This window comes from Megalobrama amblycephala, linkage group LG21 (assembly GCF_018812025.1).
Source record: "Megalobrama amblycephala isolate DHTTF-2021 linkage group LG21, ASM1881202v1, whole genome shotgun sequence".
Lineage (NCBI taxonomy): Eukaryota > Metazoa > Chordata > Actinopteri > Cypriniformes > Xenocyprididae > Megalobrama > Megalobrama amblycephala.
In genome coordinates this window covers 22,045,959-22,064,622 of record NC_063064.1, presented here as the reverse complement: position 1 = coordinate 22,064,622, position 18,664 = coordinate 22,045,959, and the positions used below count along the sequence as shown (strand labels likewise).

General features: G+C 37.3%; 2 protein-coding genes across 6 annotated transcripts in view; both read right to left on the bottom strand.

The window, feature by feature from the left end:
• The window catches only part of cpne1 (copine I), an 18,847-nt gene extending 199 nt beyond the window's left edge, over positions 1-18,648 (bottom strand). The window contains exons 1-17 of one of the 4 annotated variants that reach the window (XM_048173278.1): positions 18,508-18,562; positions 16,046-16,129; positions 6,685-6,816; positions 6,140-6,319; positions 5,920-5,994; positions 5,467-5,538; positions 5,173-5,256; positions 4,960-5,049; positions 3,158-3,256; positions 2,914-3,000; positions 2,767-2,826; positions 2,490-2,623; positions 1,944-1,998; positions 1,805-1,856; positions 1,547-1,680; positions 1,146-1,382; positions 1-1,013 (exon numbers count right to left, since the gene is read on the bottom strand). The exon at positions 1-1,013 is cut by the window's left edge and continues 199 nt beyond it. In XM_048173278.1, coding sequence (XP_048029235.1) covers positions 900-1,013; positions 1,146-1,382; positions 1,547-1,680; positions 1,805-1,856; positions 1,944-1,998; positions 2,490-2,623; positions 2,767-2,826; positions 2,914-3,000; positions 3,158-3,256; positions 4,960-5,049; positions 5,173-5,256; positions 5,467-5,538; positions 5,920-5,994; positions 6,140-6,319; positions 6,685-6,816 — 1,605 coding nt within the window. In that variant the 5' untranslated portion in view covers positions 16,046-16,129; positions 18,508-18,562 and the 3' untranslated portion in view covers positions 1-899. Of the gene's footprint in view, positions 1,014-1,145; positions 1,383-1,546; positions 1,681-1,804; positions 1,857-1,943; positions 1,999-2,489; positions 2,624-2,766; positions 2,827-2,913; positions 3,001-3,157; positions 3,257-3,351; positions 3,448-4,959; positions 5,050-5,172; positions 5,257-5,466; positions 5,539-5,919; positions 5,995-6,139; positions 6,320-6,684; positions 6,817-7,255; positions 7,397-16,045; positions 16,130-18,507 lie in introns of those variants that run through there. The other 3 variants (XM_048173280.1, XM_048173276.1, XM_048173277.1) reach the window with 3 other exon arrangements.
• On the bottom strand, positions 11,215-18,565 carry rbm12 (RNA binding motif protein 12). Of its 2 annotated transcripts, XM_048173275.1 has the most exons (4): positions 18,508-18,565; positions 16,046-16,129; positions 15,160-15,780; positions 11,215-14,771 (listed from the first exon to the last, which is right to left on the bottom strand). In XM_048173275.1, the coding sequence occupies exon 4, from the start codon at positions 14,747-14,749 to the stop codon at positions 12,149-12,151; it is 2,601 nt and encodes an 866-aa protein (XP_048029232.1). In that variant the 5' UTR covers positions 14,750-14,771; positions 15,160-15,780; positions 16,046-16,129; positions 18,508-18,565; the 3' UTR covers positions 11,215-12,148. The 2 variants fall into 2 exon arrangements, with proteins under 2 accessions (XP_048029232.1, XP_048029231.1); XM_048173274.1 differs by lacking the exon at positions 15,160-15,780.
• Positions 18,649-18,664: the final 16 nt, after the last annotated feature.

Sequence of the window (18,664 nt, the reverse complement as noted above, 5' to 3'; positions counted from 1 at the left end):
TAGAAAAAATTTAAAACAAGATAACGGTCCCATAAGGCTTTATGTGGCAAGAGCAAGCATACATATGACTAAATTCAATAGCTCTAATGTAGAAGTGCAGATTAACTTTACTGTGCGATTAAGGTGCAAACATTTGTATTAGATAAATCAAATTGCCACAACTTCAGTCATTCCAAATGAATCTTTAAAATGATATTTGGCACTAACTACAACTTTTTAAAAAAAAAAAAAACACAACTGATAAGGCAGTTCTATGGTCTCAAAGTCTACATAATGCCTTTATACCAGCACTTTTTAAATTCAATTCTACTTGAATTCGAATAGAAAGACATGCAGTGATTTCTTTGGTACGGTTCTAACTACTAATCATCTCTATTATGACAGCATGATTATGTATTGCAGCATAGTGGCTGAATGAGTTTAGTGATTCACTTTGCTCTGATAACTACAATAGCGCAGAAAGTGCAGTTAATTACATAAACCAGCATTCCTGATTGACATCGCATATATTGGCATCAAAAAGCAGCGAAAATCCTAAAAGTGTTTTCAAATCTTGGCTTAAGGAAATCAAGGCACCTGTATCAATAAACAATTATAATAAAAAAAATATATATGCAACAATACAGAAAAATATATCTGTAAAAAGGAATATTTTTATAAACTATTTCAGTTGGAAAAGAATAATATGAGGAATCTACGAAGATAAAAGAAATCTATGAAGGACTGAAAATGCATAATGTATAAAAAAAGGGACAATACAAATGGAATACATGTGGTCTTTCGTAAGAGTCCATAATGCTTTCCTTAACAGAGCTGCGGTTCCCTCTAGTGGTGATCCATATACTTAACGCCTAACTTTCATTTAGATACCTATGATTCAGTCTCCAGTGCAAACGTGTCTACTTGATCGGTGTAGGGGGGTTGACAGGAGCCAGATTTCTCATTTTAAAGTATGACACCAGCTGATTTGGCACTTCAGCTAGAACACTCTGAGCCAGCGCTTCTTTAGGAGCCTAGGGAGAAGTTTAAATAAGAGAAAGTTACATTTGACATTGACAGAGATGTAACTACAGAAAACACTGGATATGAATTTAAGAACTTCTAACCAGCATGTCATTTCTATTAAAATTTAAAGTGGCTCTTACACTGGCAAACTGCTTGAAGGGCACGAACTGCACGATATCTCTGACCGCCGGCTCTCCGGTCACAGATTTGAGAACTCCGTTGTCCCCATCAAGAAACTCCATGGCCTTAAAGTCTGCCTCACCCACACCCACAATGATGATGGACATGGGAAGTTTGGAGCTGTTCACGATGGACTGCCTGGTCTGGTCGAGATCAGTGATCTCCCCATCAGTGATGATCAACAGCACAAAGTATTGCTATTTGAGAGAGAGAGAGAAAGATGTTAGACATACATAGTGCTACTGGAGTGAAAACACCATGGAAGACCACAGATCAAATATGCATGAGTACTCATCAAACCACATCCTGGGTTGGATGAGTAATTGCACTACAATAAAAGGTATGTGTTGGTGTTACTCACAGCTGCATTCGGTTGCTGGGCAGCTCCGGCTGCAATTCGGGCCACATGATTTATAATGGGGGAGAAGTTGGTAGGTCCATAGAGACGGACTTGAGGCAAAGCCACACGGTAGGCGTCCACAATACCTTGCACTCCTGCATGGTATAAAACATCAGCACATGTGACAAACATACTAGAATATCTTTAAAGTCAGACAGTTACGTAACTGAAATTTTGAATGTAAATTTGTAAATTTAATGTAAACACTGGGACTCCTACCTTGGCAATATGGGCTATTGGGGTTGAAGTTCAATGGGAACTCATGGGATACCTAAGAAATTGTAAAAAGACACTTTTGTAAATTTAAATTAGGATAATTAATAATGAATAAGTATCGAGGACACCTATAATGTCTAACCTGGAAGTTTGGAGGCACTTGAGCACCAAATCCAAAGGCTGGGAAAAGTTTATCACTACAAGGGAATAGAACAAATATATTGTAGATATAAGGACTCCCATGTACTGGTTCAAAAAAGTCTCTTACGCTCACCAAGGCTAAATGTTTTTGATCAAAAATTCAGGAAAACTATTGGGGAAATATTACAACTTATAAGCTTATTTTTATTTTAATATATATTAGAATTTAATTTATTACTGTGACACAAAGCTGAATTCTGAGCAATCATTATACCAGTCTTCAGTGTTCACTCTAATATGCTGATTTACATTCAAGAAACATTATCAATGTTAAAAATTAATATTTAATAGCTTAATTAAGTCTTTTAACATTATAAATGTCCTTACTGTCACTTTTGATCAATTTAATGCATCTTTGCTGAATAAAAGTATTGAATGGTAAATCTTTGAATGGTAGTGTATACATTTTCAAACAACTTTTATATTTCTATACTTTCCCTATGACACTAGTCTGGTGGTAAGTCTATGAACAAAATCAAGCTCTTACGTGTCATAGTCTTGGACTACCTGGCCAACGGACCAGATGGCTGACAGATACTGGTTCACACCATTAGGGCTGAGATAGTGAAGCGAATCAGGGGAGCGGGGGTCTCCATTAGAGCCAGTGAAGTCAATGCCCACCTAAAACCCAATGATTTTCACCGCCATTTTAGAGCTTAAACTATACAGCCTCAAATTTGATGTTCTGCATTATTCATTCATTACATCAGCATGTAAACAAATGCAGAAAATGGAAGCAAATATCGTGCCGTGACTGATCTTACCGTAAAGTTAATTTGGCAACCTCCCATCACATAATCCAGAAATGAATACTGGGTCTCAAGCTGAAAGACAGTGAGGAGAAGAATTACTGTAAATTATTGTAAAGAATTCTGCAATTTTCACGTGAAGTAGATGAAGTTTCTTCGAACCTTGCAAGACTTAATCCTGACGACCCCAGAGTTCTTATAACTCTTTTTCTTCTTTTGCTTCTCTGGATGAATGCAGTCAAACTCAACCTAAAAAAAAAAAGAAAACTTTCACTTATGCCCTATAATAAAACTCTCAGAAATTATGGAAGTGAATAGAATAGAAATTTATGTGAAAAAAAGAGGAAATGTTCTACTGTTAACAAGTACAACAAGAAAGCCTGGCGCAGTGAAGGTGGAGTCTCACCGGGGAGCCATGAACTGCTTTCTGCAGATCTGACACATTAGTTTGAAACACACCAATGAGATCATGAGAGCCATCGCTATCATAATCAAAACAATGAACCTAAAACAAAAAGCCACGGACAGACAGACAGACAGATAGACAGACAGAAAGAGAAAGATGTTTAGAGAGGATTAACAGACATGCGTCCTGCTCACCGCATTGTCTTTAGCCTCCATTAGTTTAGCGGCGGTGCAGGTGAACTCTCCTATCATGTCTGAGCTTGTGTCTTCATCCTTATCGTAACAAGTTACCTAGCAATTAGACAAAGCTTTAGTCTAAGGACTAGGACAACTGGAAATGCTGGCTGATGCCCTCTCTTTGCCCCCTCAAAACAGGTACATGATTATATTTTTATGATTCTATGCATTCTTTATTCTGATCTAATAGCTTCCTCCCAAAAAGGGTTTTGTACAGGTTTTTTTATTTTAAAGGAATAAATACCGATATTGAGCAAGGTTGTATTAAATTGATCAAAAATATCACTAAAGTCATTTACACCATGTCCTAACCAGAAGCGAAGCAAAAAGATTCCAACGACACTACTAGGGATGTGACAAAATCAATAAAAAAAAATGAGAGCCAATCAGAAGAGCATGTGGGCGGTGTCTCTCTGCAAGTGCACTGCATTTGCAACAAAATGGATAAGTACATAAAATGATAAATATTACACAATTTTAACATTTTTAAAAATACATACAATTATCCATTGCCATTTTTAGTATAGCTATAAAGGTCAAGCAATACGATATTTTAAATTCTCACAATAAATTCTTTTAACATCAAATAAAGCACACAATCAGCACTTGAGATTATCATTGTGGTGCTTTGTATGTTGTTCCAGCCATGACGTTACAGAAATTACAACGGCTTCTAAAATAAAAACATTGTGTATCGCCGCTGTGGCTGGTTAAGACAAAAACTCTGATTAATATGGAAAACAAAAAAACGACGTGTCGCAATGTTGCGTCTAGTTAGGACACAGTTATGTTGTTACAGTGTTTTTTTTTGTTTGTTTTTTAAATGCAGCAAAAGTGACTTCTTTCAAAAACATAAAATAATAATAATAATAATAAAAAAAATCTTACAGACCCCAAACTTTTTGAAAGGTAGCGTTTGTGATGTTACAAGAAATAGAAATAAAAGCCGAAATGCAAATTAATGGTTTGTTATGACAAGACAATGTGCCTGTTTGATAAGTTCTTTTTTTTATTCCCCATTAGGTTTGAGACACTTTTCCCTGTTATCCTGAAAATAAATGTGTAGAACACTATCTCTAACAATTTTGCTTGCTTGTTTGTTTGTTTTATAACACCATGCCAGCATCTGTGACCATTTCCGTGGTGATTCATGGATTTACGGTAAAACCGTATCAGGTTTTTACAACCTAAAACTGTATTTGGTTTAACTTTAATTTGTTTTCAATAGTGTTAACTGATTAAAAATGGTTTCCTCACAGGGTTAAAACTAGTACAATCTAATAAAAAACATGCTTCAGGGATAAAGGGTGTTGACAGAAAGAACATGTTGGTGCATCTTCTCCCAATATTAAAAACTTGTGTCATCCTGGAATGGCCTATTAGGAAATGGGTATAAACACTCTGGCCCATCGGTTTGAAAACTGATAAAAATTCTCCCAACATTGGGGCTTTGTTTCTAACATTAAATAATGTTTTATTTTGCATAGTGAAACTGTCTTCTACAGTTCTGACAAGTTACCATGACAAATGCACATCTGAGTGAGCATAAAAACCCTTTGTAGTTACCTTGATTGGTTTGTTCAGGTCACCACCACAGAATGTATGCAAGGAGACAGTAAACTTTTTCCAAGATGGATTCAAATTATTCTTGATGACCTATCGGTAACAGATCAAAGACAACACACCCATCAGCAAACAAATGCAACTACCCATGAATTGTTTTGCATGCACAAATAGACTAATATTTGGTTCATGGAGTGCATGAAAGTGGGTAAAAACCTCTGTCCTGTGAACTAGCTGCCATTTCCCATCTTCATCTTGCTTGAAAAACTCCAAAAATGGATCAGACTTCCCAAACATATCCTGAAAAAGAGAAGTGAATAGTGCAGCTTCCATATAATACAAAACAGTTAGTATCATAACTGGCTTTTACCCTGAATATGGCAATGATTTTTTTGTGTGGTAAGCCAACAGTGACATTTCAACATTTACTGCTTTTGCAAAAATAACTGATGAAGTACAAATCATAATTGGTTACAACAGGATGCAAGTACAGAGGATGATAATGTCTACCTTTTTATCCAGGTTTTTGGCCTCCACTTCCATCACAACAGCCCTGTTGTCCTTCACTTCATCTGCTGTAATCTGTACAAACCAGATATACAACATTGCTAAATGTAAGAAACCTTCTGAATGGCAGAACTGTTGTAGAATGGTGAAAAGATACGCTCACAAAAACGAAGAGCTAAATGATAGTATGCATCAATGACAAACTTTGCATAAATTCACATATGCAAATGTTACAATGCTCAAACAGAAGGCTTTTGTAATTTAATCAAATAAAACAAATTATTTTGTGAAGCCTTAAATTCTTTGTCAAATAAAGATAACACAAATGAAAATTAACTGAATTACGATACCAGTAAAACATTCATCAGGAAGATGTTAAAACCCTCACGTGACAAATCCCCATGTTCTTTTACAAACGTTGCCATATTAGAAACATCATTGTGTTTATGAACATACCGTTATTGTGCCTTTCCCAGCTGGTTTTGCTGCCTTGAGCTGAAGGGGTCTGGTAATCTTCTTACTTGATACAATCTGTTCCAAAGTTTGGTGCATAAACAAAGCCATTATGCATATGTTATATTTTTAATGAGGTAAATTGTCACTAATTGTTAGCACTGTTCTGCAGCAACTAGCACAAAACAGCATTTCACTGATTCACTATCCTCGCAATACATACCTGACCAAGGGTGCATTCAAATCCTCCCAGGTAGTCATCATCATTGAGGTCAACGGACTTGTTGTCAATGTCATAGACGCCAAACTTTAGTTTCTGCACCTTCTCAAAGTGGTAGTCAATGTGAAGTTTGCTGGAGAACTCTGGGTCCTGGCAATTCTTCACTCTCTCTGTGCGTTCTACCTGCAATCACCACATACATGTATTTTTAATAAATAGAAGCAATTTTATTTTTAGTTTTCTCCCCCACTGCTGTACTGAACTGTATACATGTGTACATTACACCTCTAATATGTGTGTGTATTTACAATTATTTACAAGTACTTTAAATAATAAAAATCACAGACATTTCTAACCGTTTCAAAAGTGTTAATGGGAGACTTTGTTGTGTGACTTTAGCAAGCTGTGACATTTTTCACCATCAAAACTGTTGCAGTGATACATTTCAGAGTGTCAGAAGCAGTTATGTTATTTATAAAAAAAAAAAAGAAAAGGAAATTTAATTGCAATTTTTGTTACAACGGCTGTTTGAGGGTTAAAGTATATACCTCTGTCCATTTGTCATCGCCGACACTCTGCAGCAGAACACACAGTGGATCAGATTTGGATCCAACATCTTTATCCAGAAGATTATTGCAAGAGATGGAGAGCTCGACTTTCGACACACACTGAGCGGCCATCTAAAAACCACAACAGACATAAAATTGTATAAAGTTCTTGCCTCGATCGAAACTGCTTCAATGAATCATAACTGAATCGTTCACACGCGAGGAAGTGAAATTTGATGAAAGAAACGCAAAGGACGAATGTATTTTGATCCAAATAATACACAGTAATAAAAAGCAATACAAAATGTATATTATCTTCGAATCACACAAGCTCTGTTGTACAAAAATATGCGTTTCAAAATATAAAAAAAACAAACAAATGTGGCAAATGTTGTGTCCGAGGGCCTAAATGTCAGTATTTGAGACTTTCAGACAGTCACGCCTTAAATGTGTTAACGCGATTAATACTATATTTCTGCATTGCTTAATGGCGCACTGCAAATCTAATACAAACATCCCGCTACTAAAAGATGAGCTTGCAAATGCGACCGTGAAACTGAAAATATCATACCCTTAACAACTTTCAAACTGTAGAAATTGTGTTCGGAGGTTCTCTGTCCCAAAACTGCTTACTACTACCGTCTACACCCTGACACGTTCATGTAATATAAAATGAGCAGGGCGGAGCCATTCAGTTCCTCTCTGGACGTGCAACGCTATTGGTCAGAACGCCAAGATGAACTACGCTGCGATTGGTCAGGCGCCTGCCAATCACAGCACCAAGCCCGCAGCAGCACAGAGCACAGTGCATGAAACCAACGTGAACTGAGTCATTACACAGACATTATATCTACAAACAATAAAACGCCGTGAACTCATACTCATCATACTTAAAATTATATTAAAACACGCGTGAAACGAATACTACCCACTTAATCTATAAATAATAGCCTTTCAGCGTAATAACAGCTGAATAAATAACATGTCTGCATGAGTTCATAATACTTTCACGTACACCCAACAATGCACCAGTCATTCAGAAGCTTTACATTTGTTTCGCATTCAGCTTCATCTGTAGTTCCACCGCACAGTAACTAGTCTCGAATGGTTTAAGAGCAACCTGTCGTAGCAACTGGGTTAAAAAAAACAGAGCAGAGGCAGCGCGTGCTTGCTTTGACCGCTTTGTCTCCATGGTAACAGATTCCACAACTGGGCCAAATAATTTACAAAAAGCAAACAAACACTACAGAAGAAATTCCTATATTACTCCGTTGTACCGTAATTGTTGGCTAATCTATCCTTAAAGAGTGACAAATTAGTGGACTTCTTTCCTTCTTGATATTGCAGTGCTATCAAAATATACAACCTATAATAGTCCTTTAAAGGGTTAGTTCACCCAAAAATGAAAATAATGTCATTTATTACTCACCCTCATGTCGTTCTACACCCGTAAGACCTTCGTTCATCTTCGGAACACAAATTAAGATATTGTTGATGAAATCCGATGGCTCAGTGAGGCCTCTACTGAGAGCAAAGCCATTCAAACTCTCAAGGTCTATAAAGGTATTAAAACATGTTTAAAACAGTTCATGTGAGTTCAGTGGTTCTATCTTATTATAAAGCGATAAGAAAAAACAAAAAGACTTTAACAATATCTATATGTGCCGATTTCAAAACACTGCTTCAGAGCTTTACGAGCGCCAGTCACGTGATTTCAACAGTTTAGCCGTTTGATAGGAGATCTGAATCACTGATTCGAAACAAAAGATTCATAAAGCTCAGAAGCTTCATGAAGCAGCGTTTTGAAATCGGCCCATATAGATATTGTTCATAAGCCGTTATTTTGGTTTTTTGGCGCACAAAAAAAAAAAATATTCTTGTCGCTTTATAATATTAAAGGGATAGTTCACCCAAAAATGAAAATTTGATGTTTATCTGCTTACCCCCAGGGCATCCAAGATGTAAGTGACTTTGTTTCTTCAGTAAAACACAAATGATGAATTTTAACTCCAACTGTTGCCGTCTGTCAGCCGTATAATGCATGTCAATAGGAACTCCATCTATAAGAGTAAAAAAAAACACGCATAGACAAATCCAAATTAAACCCTGCGGCTCGTGACAACACATTGATGTCCTAAGACACGAAACGATCGGTTTGTGTGAGAAACCGAACAGTATTTATATCATTTTTTCCCTCTAAATAAACACCACTATGTCCAACTCTGTTCAGCATCCGGTTATTGAGGTCAAAAAACAAGTTCTGATGACAGAACAGATGTCTCGCACTTTGCTTCAATGAGTGCGAGAGATCACTTCCGTCATCAGAGCACGTTCAGACCTCACCAACCGGATGTGGAGGGCAGTTGAACATAGTGGTGCTTTAGGAGGTTAAAAAAAAAAATGATAAAAACCACTGTTCGTTTCGTGTCTTAGGACATCAGTGTCGTCACGAGCCGCAGGGCTTAATTTGGATTTGTCTGTGCGTGTTTTTTTTTTTTGACTCTTATAGATGGAGTTCCCATTGACACGCATTATACAGCTGACAGACGGCAACGTTTGGAGTTAAAAATCATCATTTGTGTTCTACTGAAGAAATAAAGTCACCTACATCTTGGATGCCCTGGGGGTAAGCAGATAAACATCAAATTTTCATTTTTGGGTGAACTATCCCTTTAAGATAGAACCACTGAACTCACATGAACTGTCTCATAAGTTTTTAGTACCTTTATGGACCTTGAGAGTTTGAATGGCTCTGCTTTCAGTAGAGGCCTCACTGAGCCATCAGATTTCATCAACATCATCTTCGGAGCACAAATTAAGATAAACAAAAAAAAAAAAAAGACAATTTTCATTTTTGGGTGAACTAACCCTTTAATGTCTATAAAAAAAGCGTTACGTCTTAAAGCTATAGTTCACCCAAAAATGAAAATTCTGTCATCATTTACCCACCTCAAGTTGTTCCAAACCTGTATGATTTTTTTTCTTCTTCTGCTGAACACAAAAGATATTTTGAAGAATGCTGGTAACCAGTTGATGGGCCCCATTGACTTCCATTGTATTTTCCCCACATACTATGGATGGAAGTCAATGCGGTCCATCAACTGTTACGCCATATTCTTCAAAATATCTTTTGTGTTCAGCAGAAGAAATTCATACAGGTTTAAAACAAATTGAGGGTGAGTAAATAGTGACAGAATTTTCATTTTGGTGGGAACTATCCCTATAACATCAATCTCACCAATTCAATCACCACAACCAAGCAACATTATAACGTTGTGTAGCTACACAACTTATAGAAACAATATTTCAATTACATACCAATTTTTTTTTTTAAACATTTTCCAGAATTACAGTGGCAATGTATAACTTTATTCCTCAAATCAAAGATGACTCTTCAAATAAAGCAAAAAAGGTCCCCATATTTCCCCCCCACAACGCATTCATCCTTAAAAACATTAGCAAAAATTAATAAATCTGGTAGAAAATCCAATGCTCACAGGTAGTTTATAGCAATGTCTATGATTACAACTTACCTGAACATTAACATGTTAATCAGGAATCAAGGCTCAGCGTCAAAAAATGCACAACGTAAAATATGCAGTCCACAAAGCTTGAGAACCACTCGAGAATGCGAAACGGACAGAAATGCACTCAATTCATCATGAATTTAATTCTAAAGCATTTCACAACACCAAAAGTACAAAAGCTCAACCCAAATAAAAAACCTTGCATAAATAACCGTGAACTTGTGTGCTTCTGAACAGGCCCAGTGCAAGCAGATTCAAAGCATCAAAGAACAGCGTTTGAGAGCAATCCCACTTGACCTGCTTTAAAGAAATGCATCAAGAATGTGCAGAATTCTTTGAAAACAAAAAACGGTTGCTAGAGAGAAATGACAAGCACGTGCTACTTGAAAAATCTTTTATGCAGCATATCATCATTTGCCATCATAATCCACAGCCAAAACGATGAAACGATTTCATGCGCTTCTCACCAGTGCAGTTTGCACTTTTATAATATCAGAACAACGTTCAAAAACAGCCGAATTCAAAAATGTGTTCCTCTTTAATGTTTCATATAGAGACACTGCATTGTTAAAAATCAATCTGTGGCACAACTGGGTCAGAATATTTTGAAGTTTTTGATCCATACAATATTGAGATGTTTTGGGTAATTCTTCAGGCATAAGAGCGCACTAAATTTATGCTGTGCAGTTCAACAGAATCCAAACTAAAATAACTACTAGATCATTTATTTTCCTGACATATTTTTTCAGTCTAAAAAAAACAAAACAGTATAAAGCTTTTACCAGAGATGCTTATGTATGGTAGCAGAAAATATGAAATAAATAAATTCAAAATATTTTAGATAAAGCATTGTGAGAAAAGGTCAATGCTACAATATTAGAAAGAGTCTTAAACGACAAGCAAAAGATCAGAGCTAGAGTCACATCTTTAGAAGACATTTGATGGGGGGAAAAAAAATATATTAAAAATATAAATATGCAGTTCAATATGGGAAACAAGGAAGTCACAGCAAAACATTTTATTGTTCATATTTGAACTAAAAGAAACAGAAAGACAGGAGAGAATACAATACCTTTAAGTGTCATAATTTCAGGAATGGCATTTTATTGACAAAATAGTTCAGCTGGAAAGTATTTACAAGAGAAAAAGCGCTGGAACGTCAAAATAAACTAAGTATAACAACTGATTTCAGCAACACTTTAAAAAAAGCCAAACATCCAAAAAAGGAAGCTATCAAACACCACAGCAACATATTGTGAAGAGAGCAAAGAGAGTAAAATGCTTTCATATACATAATATTACAATGCCGCACTTGCTTCACATCCCGCTTATTGTTTACAGTGAAGTACTGGTTTGACATCAGGCTTTTAAAGCAATCCAATGTGACAGCAACATATTGATAAAGACACTGCATTTGCATTTTATTGACAGAAAAAAAACTTGCAGAGAGCAAACATTGTAACTGAAATGTAGACATGTATTTAGCACACAATGCATGGCAGCACGTTTTGTTTTGTTGTTTTTTTTTTTTACCTCAGAAGGACATGCGCAGATGCAGCATGGATCATATACAGATGTGTAAAACTTAAGCAGCGATACCAAACAATGAGGAACTAACCTCCTCCAATGCTATTAGGCTCTATTGAAAATACCACTATAAAGATGCCTCTTTTTCAGATCTGCAGATGTGAACTAAAAAAATCATTGTCCTGAAGTCTCAAACAATGCTGTTTAGAGGAATTTATAATAAACATTGTCTTTCTTCAATTGTCATGCTTCATGTCACTACAATCTTGGATACATAATGTGCCCAGGAAAAAAAGAAAAGAAAAACTAATACGTGTCAGTTTCTTCTTCTGTACATAAAAACATCCAGATTCATTTTCAGAAAACCGTGTCAAAAGAAAACATACTTCGCAATGACAAAGTCATCGTTTTCATCCCAAAGTGATCTTAACTTTCCTTGCACCAATAGGCCTATCATTCAGGTCCATTACAGCAGCCATTGCTTCATCATGGGAATCAAAAGCAACCATCGCTTCCCCATTGGGCAAACCTTTCTCATTGAATTGCAAGCATACAGAACCAGGCAACACTTGATAGCCATAGAAGAAATCGATGATCTCATCAACAGTCACAGTAAAGGGCATGTTTTGAATTTTGACAATGGTGGGCCGTGAATTACCTGGACCACTGGTTGGTCCTCTTAGACTCTCAGAAGCTGGCCTCTGACCTTGGTTCCCTCCATGATTTTGGCCGACTGCTTTACGAGAAGATCCATTATCAAACGATGGGATGCCCCTTAAAGGCTCTGGCGCACCAAAGCCAGAAGGTGCGCTGGGTCTGAAACCAGGGTGCTCTAGAACAGCACCGGGCATAGGTCCCCCAACCATTGGCGGTGGAATGCCTAGTGAGACGTCACCTAAAGCAGCACCAAGTGGCGGCAAAGGCGGTGGACCTGCCAGTCCGTTACCTGGGGCAACAAACGGGTTGACAAAAGGGGGACCATTTCCAAGGGTCCCTACAGCATTTCTCAGAAAACTGAACTCATCGCCTGTCATTCCAGGAAAAGCATGAGGCACTTGGGGAACTTGGGCCTGGGGCTGAACGTGTGCATGGGAATGGGCATGGGCATGGGAATTTCCTAGGGATTTCTGGCCTCTCTTTGCTTGTGGAGGAGGATTTCTCTCAACTTCCTTCATCTGCTCGAATGTTACCAAATGAACGAAAGCATCCCTGCCATTTAATTTTTGCCTATGGAGTCTCTCTGCTTTAAGTGCATCCTCATCAGACTTAAACTGCACAATAGCCTGGCCAAGACCATTACCATTTGCATCAACTAGCACCTTAAGACTTTCCTCAAACAACTGAATGCCATCAAGAAAAAGACGGACATCTTTTTTTGTCACGTTATAAGGAATATTGGTTATGTGAGCACAATTCTTGGCACTCTTTCCTCCCGAGCTATTCTTCTGATCGCCCTGGGAACCCTGCATTCGTTTGCGAATGGTGTCTATTTTTTCATACATGTTTTTCTTTGTGATTGGATGCACCTGAATAAACCGACTACCCATGTACTGCATATGGCATCCGAGAGCAGCTTTATAGTCAGCTTCATTCCTAAACTCCACAAATCCCTCACCGGTTGCCCTGCCATTGGGCCCGTACGCAATGTAAATGCTATCTTCAACAATGTCAAGATTTTTGAAAAACTCAAAGATCTGCTTGTTTTCGGCTTCATACGGGAGTCCTTTCAAATACACACAGAATTCTAGTTTGTGAGGAGATCGGGATCTGGCTCGCTCACGGCCAGAGGGTGGTGGCGAATTGGTGTTTCTGCGATGATGGCGATTGTGTTCGGCGTCACCACCTGCTTTAGACTGTCCTGCGCTCTCTCTCCACTGTCGCTCTGTAGCTGGAGAAACCTCAACGTATCTTTGGCCTATCATTCCAGCATTTCTTTTCAGAGCTTCAAAAGACTCTTGAGGCGAGAAAAACTTAACCAATGCCCTGCCGTTGTTTCTACCCAGGTGGTCTTTGAGTAAACGAACAGACTCAATCCCAAGTCCCTGGAAGAAATCTCTGACTTCACTTTCAGTGACTGAAAAAGGAAGGCCGTGTAGATGAATGTAAAACTCATCGGGGTTTGTCGCTGCTGATTTCAAGTGAGAGTGGAGGTTAAGGGGGTTTAGAGGGTTTAGGGGATTCAGGAACATTGGATTGTGATTTCCGAGAGACAGTGGACCAGAGGCAGCTAAACCACCAGCTACAGGGCCGACTGGGGGAGGGACACCCGGATTGAATGGAGGAAGTGCAGGCAGGTGCGGCATGTGTGCAATGGGAGGGACCGGAGGCACTGATGTTAGTGGATTAACAGCAGGTACCGGTGGCAATGTGGATACTGGCGGTGGTACTGGTATTGGGGGCATTGGTGGTAGAGTTGGCATGGTGGGCAAGGGAGGTATTGGGGGAGGTACAGAGTTCAAGGATGACATTGCCGTTGTCATTGTGGATCCCAAACTAAGACTCGGGCTGCTAAAATTATTAAAGTTTGGGGGCATGTTCCCCATGGTAGTGGTTGAAAAGGTAGGGACAGTCTTGTTGCTTACAGGCTCATGTGTTGACACTGCTGTGGTGGCTGTAGTTGAAGTTGTGTTACTAAAACCTTGTGCTGTGGTTGCCAAGTTGCCCCTTCCACTTCCACCAGTACTAACTGGTGGACCCGGCCTACTTCCATTTCCTGTGGCAACCTCGGCACTGCCGGTTTCAAAGCGCCTACGGCTCAGCTCAATCATGTTTTGCATTTCGGTTTTGCTACTCAGTAACAGAGACACCTTGGAACCTTTGATCGACCCCCCTGTGCGCATCATTCCAAGCCTTGCATCTTCATCTGTGGCGAACACGATAAAAGCCTCACCGTGTTCACCCCCTACAATATGCACACCACCATCCGGGATGGTCAATCCAGAGAAGAAATGGCGTATGTCCATTGTCCCAGCCACAATGGGGAGACCCTGCAAACGGATGACCACAGCCATGCTGAGGTGCAACAACACACACCTGTAGATGAAAGAAGGCAACGACTGTCAGGCTATAATAAAAGGCAAAAAGATAACACAGAGAACCAATATACAAACCACAAGAAGACAATTAACAGCAAGACCAAAGATTATGTGAGAAACATTATGAGAGCAGAATAAATAGCGCATGAATTATCACAGCAAAGCCCGTATGAAACAAAGATTCTCAACTCATCACACTGTTTAATGGCTTTGGAGTCAAAGCCAAAGCATACTAGCATACTGCATTTCACTTTATATAGGATGCAACAATTTAGTATGAGATCAAATAAGAAAGCATGACTAATGAAATCAGCTGAACAAAACTTTTCAAACAACAGCAATTTTCAAAATGCATTTAAAACACTTAATCTTGAAACACTACATACCCAGATCACTACATAAATCCAATTGCCTGAGTTTAACTGAGAATTGAAGTCACAATCTTCAAATATGACAAAAGGTTGACAACACTATTACTGTTATTTTGTATTAAGCAAATGTAACCCAGTGGTTTTTAAACCTGGTCCTGAGGACCCACAGCACTGCACATTTATATCTGACACATATCATTTTATATTATCTGACACAATCAGTTCAGTTCATTGAGCTTTCTCCTAATGAGCTAATGATCTGAGTCAGGTGTTTCAAATAAAGGATACATAAAAAAGCAGTGGCTGTGGATATCCTGGTCAAGGACTGAAAACCACTGGTGTAGCTTCTACACAGTCCTTGGCTTGAAGATTGTGGACCACAGGGTTCCCACACCTTTTGACCAATGAATTTATGGCTTTGCAAGTTGCCTATGATTTATTATTTTTAAAAATCTTTTAAAAGTTGTAAAATAAATACACTTAGAGATTGACTTAAAAAAAAAAAAAACTTAGCTGATGAATTATTTAGGAGCTAAGCAGAACCAGAAAAAGCTTGTATTGCATGATTTTAAAATTTTTATTTCCTTAACTTTTCCAGAGGTAGGTAAAATTCTCCTTACATTTCCAGGTTAACAACTGTGGGAAAATTAAATTTGCTTTTAAACATTTTACTGTAGCCAGCAAAATGTCCCTCAAAACATAAATAGCACTGTAGAAATGAGAATTGCATTGTAGATAGTCAACCATTCACAAAGAATCCGTATAGCAATGATATATATCTCGAGACAACAAAAATCATGAAGCCACATTTCTAAATTCTTATATTTTCTCTCTCTTTTAGATAATTAAAAATAAAGCTGACCAAATATTTCTAAGTTTAGTGGATCCCTCAAATGCTTACCTGTATTAAAAGTGCTGCTTCGTTACAAGATGCACAGGATACCCAAGCCAATCCTGACGGCAATCATTTAAAATCAATTCTCGACTGTAATAAAAAGAATAAATGGAAGGAAATATATGTAAACAGCATTAGAACAAACATACGTGTCTCCAAGAAAACCATCCAGCCATTTCCAGCCCATTTAGTAACATTCTGGTACAGCAAAACAATAAATTGAATCACCACTTGTGCACATCAGAAATTGGCCAGCTGCTTCGCAAAAGCCATACACATTAAAATTGGTCTTAGAAAACATGAATGTCATGTATTTCATGAACCCCAGCAAACATTCATACTTAACAGCAAAGCATCAAAATACAGGAACATTTCTAAACATTTTGTAGCATATTAAGCTAGAAAAACAGATTGTGACCTTGCATACGTGAAGATAAAATCTGTTATATGTTGGTTTGTGAGCAATGTGTAAGAAAGTTAATTAGAGAACATCTCTAAAGACATCTAGCTTGTCTCATCCTAACTCATGTATTTCTAATCTGCAAATTGATAACCTGTAAACATACAGAAAATCAGAAAAAAAGGCCAGGTAGACACTAAAAACAGTACAACCACTGTAAATCTTTAGAAGCCTTTCTTCAGTATCACTACAAAAAAAGTGACATTTACACTCTACTTAGTCCAAGACACATAAAGGGATGGTTTACCCCAAAATGAAAATTTTGTCATTATCTACTCTAGGGCTGCACAACGATTAATTGTTTGCAAAATAAAAGTCTGTTTATGTAATATATATGTCTGTTCTGTGTGTAATGATTATGTATATATAAATACATGTATAAATTTAAGAAATATATGCATGTATAAATTTTATATTACATATATTTTACACATTTTACATATAAAATTTTTCTTAAATATATACATATGAGTGTGTGCACGTGTATATAATATATATATATATATATATATATATATATATATATATATATATATATATATATATATATATATATATATATATATAATAAATTATTATACACAACACTCATATTACGTAAACAGACTTTTATTTTGCAAATGATTAATCGCGATTAATCATTGTGCAGCCATAAAATATTTATACATTATTCTTTAATCAATTTTGTCAATACTTTGGAAGTCGATGCAACCAAATACTGCGAAAGCATGTAACAAACCATGCTTCAAAAAGTATAAAAATGGATAATAAAAGTAATCCAGTTTTATAGAGTAATTTAATCCAAGTGTTCTGACAAGATTGCTTTAATTGAACACATTTATTTTAATGATTTGAAGATGAATGAAAGTCTTGTGTTAGGGTGAGAAATTATGACAGAATTTTCATTTTTTGGTTGACTGTTCAAGTAGGAATATAAGTAATTTGCTCACCTACCACCAAATCACAAAAACTAGGTTAGTTGAATAAAACTGAGTTTCTTCAGACCAAAATGAGCGACAATCTCCAATGCTCTGCTTCAAAAAGGTTAATACAAGTTATATAATGTTAATAGACTTAAACCAATAGTGGAAACCAGGTCACATAATCAGAGACCAATAACCATGTGAACATAAACCTGAATGCATGTAGGCCAAAAACAGGTAATAACTACTAACAACCAAATAATTAAAGTATGACATCAAGGTTGAGGGCTGTTAATTGCACTTTAAAAACGTTGCATAAAAACCTTAACTAGGAGATTTCCATTGCATCAACACTTCTCACAAATTTCCACGTAAAATCAAACACTCCAATGTCACCATTAACGACCTTTTTTTTTTTTTTTTTTTAAAGTACAATTTTATGCTTATGCTGAAATACGACGAAGTGTCTACAAACTTGATACAACATCGAATATGAAATGAGCTTCATCCAAGAAACATTGCAAATTGTGTCAAATAGAGCTATTTTGCACGTTTGCAGCTTGCTTTAGCTGGAACAAACACTGAAATAAAAGAGAATCATAATAGAAAGACAGGAATGTAAATGCCGTTCAATAAAAGCTTTGAAAACACAGCACTCTTTGATTTATTTCTTTATTTTTTTAAAAGTAAAATGATCTAGGTAAATAGAGCTTAACAATAACATCCATGGTATGGCGTCATCAGCCATTCAAACCTCAAAACCAGAGAGATGACAAAATGGCGCCGTCTGTATTTACCAGCGCAAATGGACTGATGTCGTCTACAACAGAACAAAGCTCGCTGCTATTTTCTCAATACTTCATATCAGCACAGCACGTTTTGGAAATATGAAAACAACACCCACTGCACGGAAAGGAAGAGATGCCTGGCTAGCGTTTAAACAAATCTATGTCGTTTGCTTGCAGCTCACAGTCACCCTGCCTTCCATTAAGCGTATAAAACCACTGCATTTTTGCAAATGTCGAGTGTTGTGTATGGCTACATGAAATACGTTGTGTGAATTGATGTACTTTGCATATTCTTACCGAAATTATTTGTCTTAACGGATCTTTTTAAAATAATAAAGACGAGGCGCTTCAGTTGTCTTCTTCCACCTCTTGTTCGTCAGCGTCTTGTCGTACTCAATCTGTTCAGCAACGAGACTGGAGAGAGAGCGACGGCGCGTGCGCTCATGTAAGCCAA

Bases quoted from the DNA above. Each gene is read 5' to 3' on its own strand.
- rbm12 (XM_048173275.1), bottom strand. From the start codon at position 14,749: ATGGCTGTGGTCATCCGTTTGCAGGGTCTCCCCATTGTGGCTGGGACA.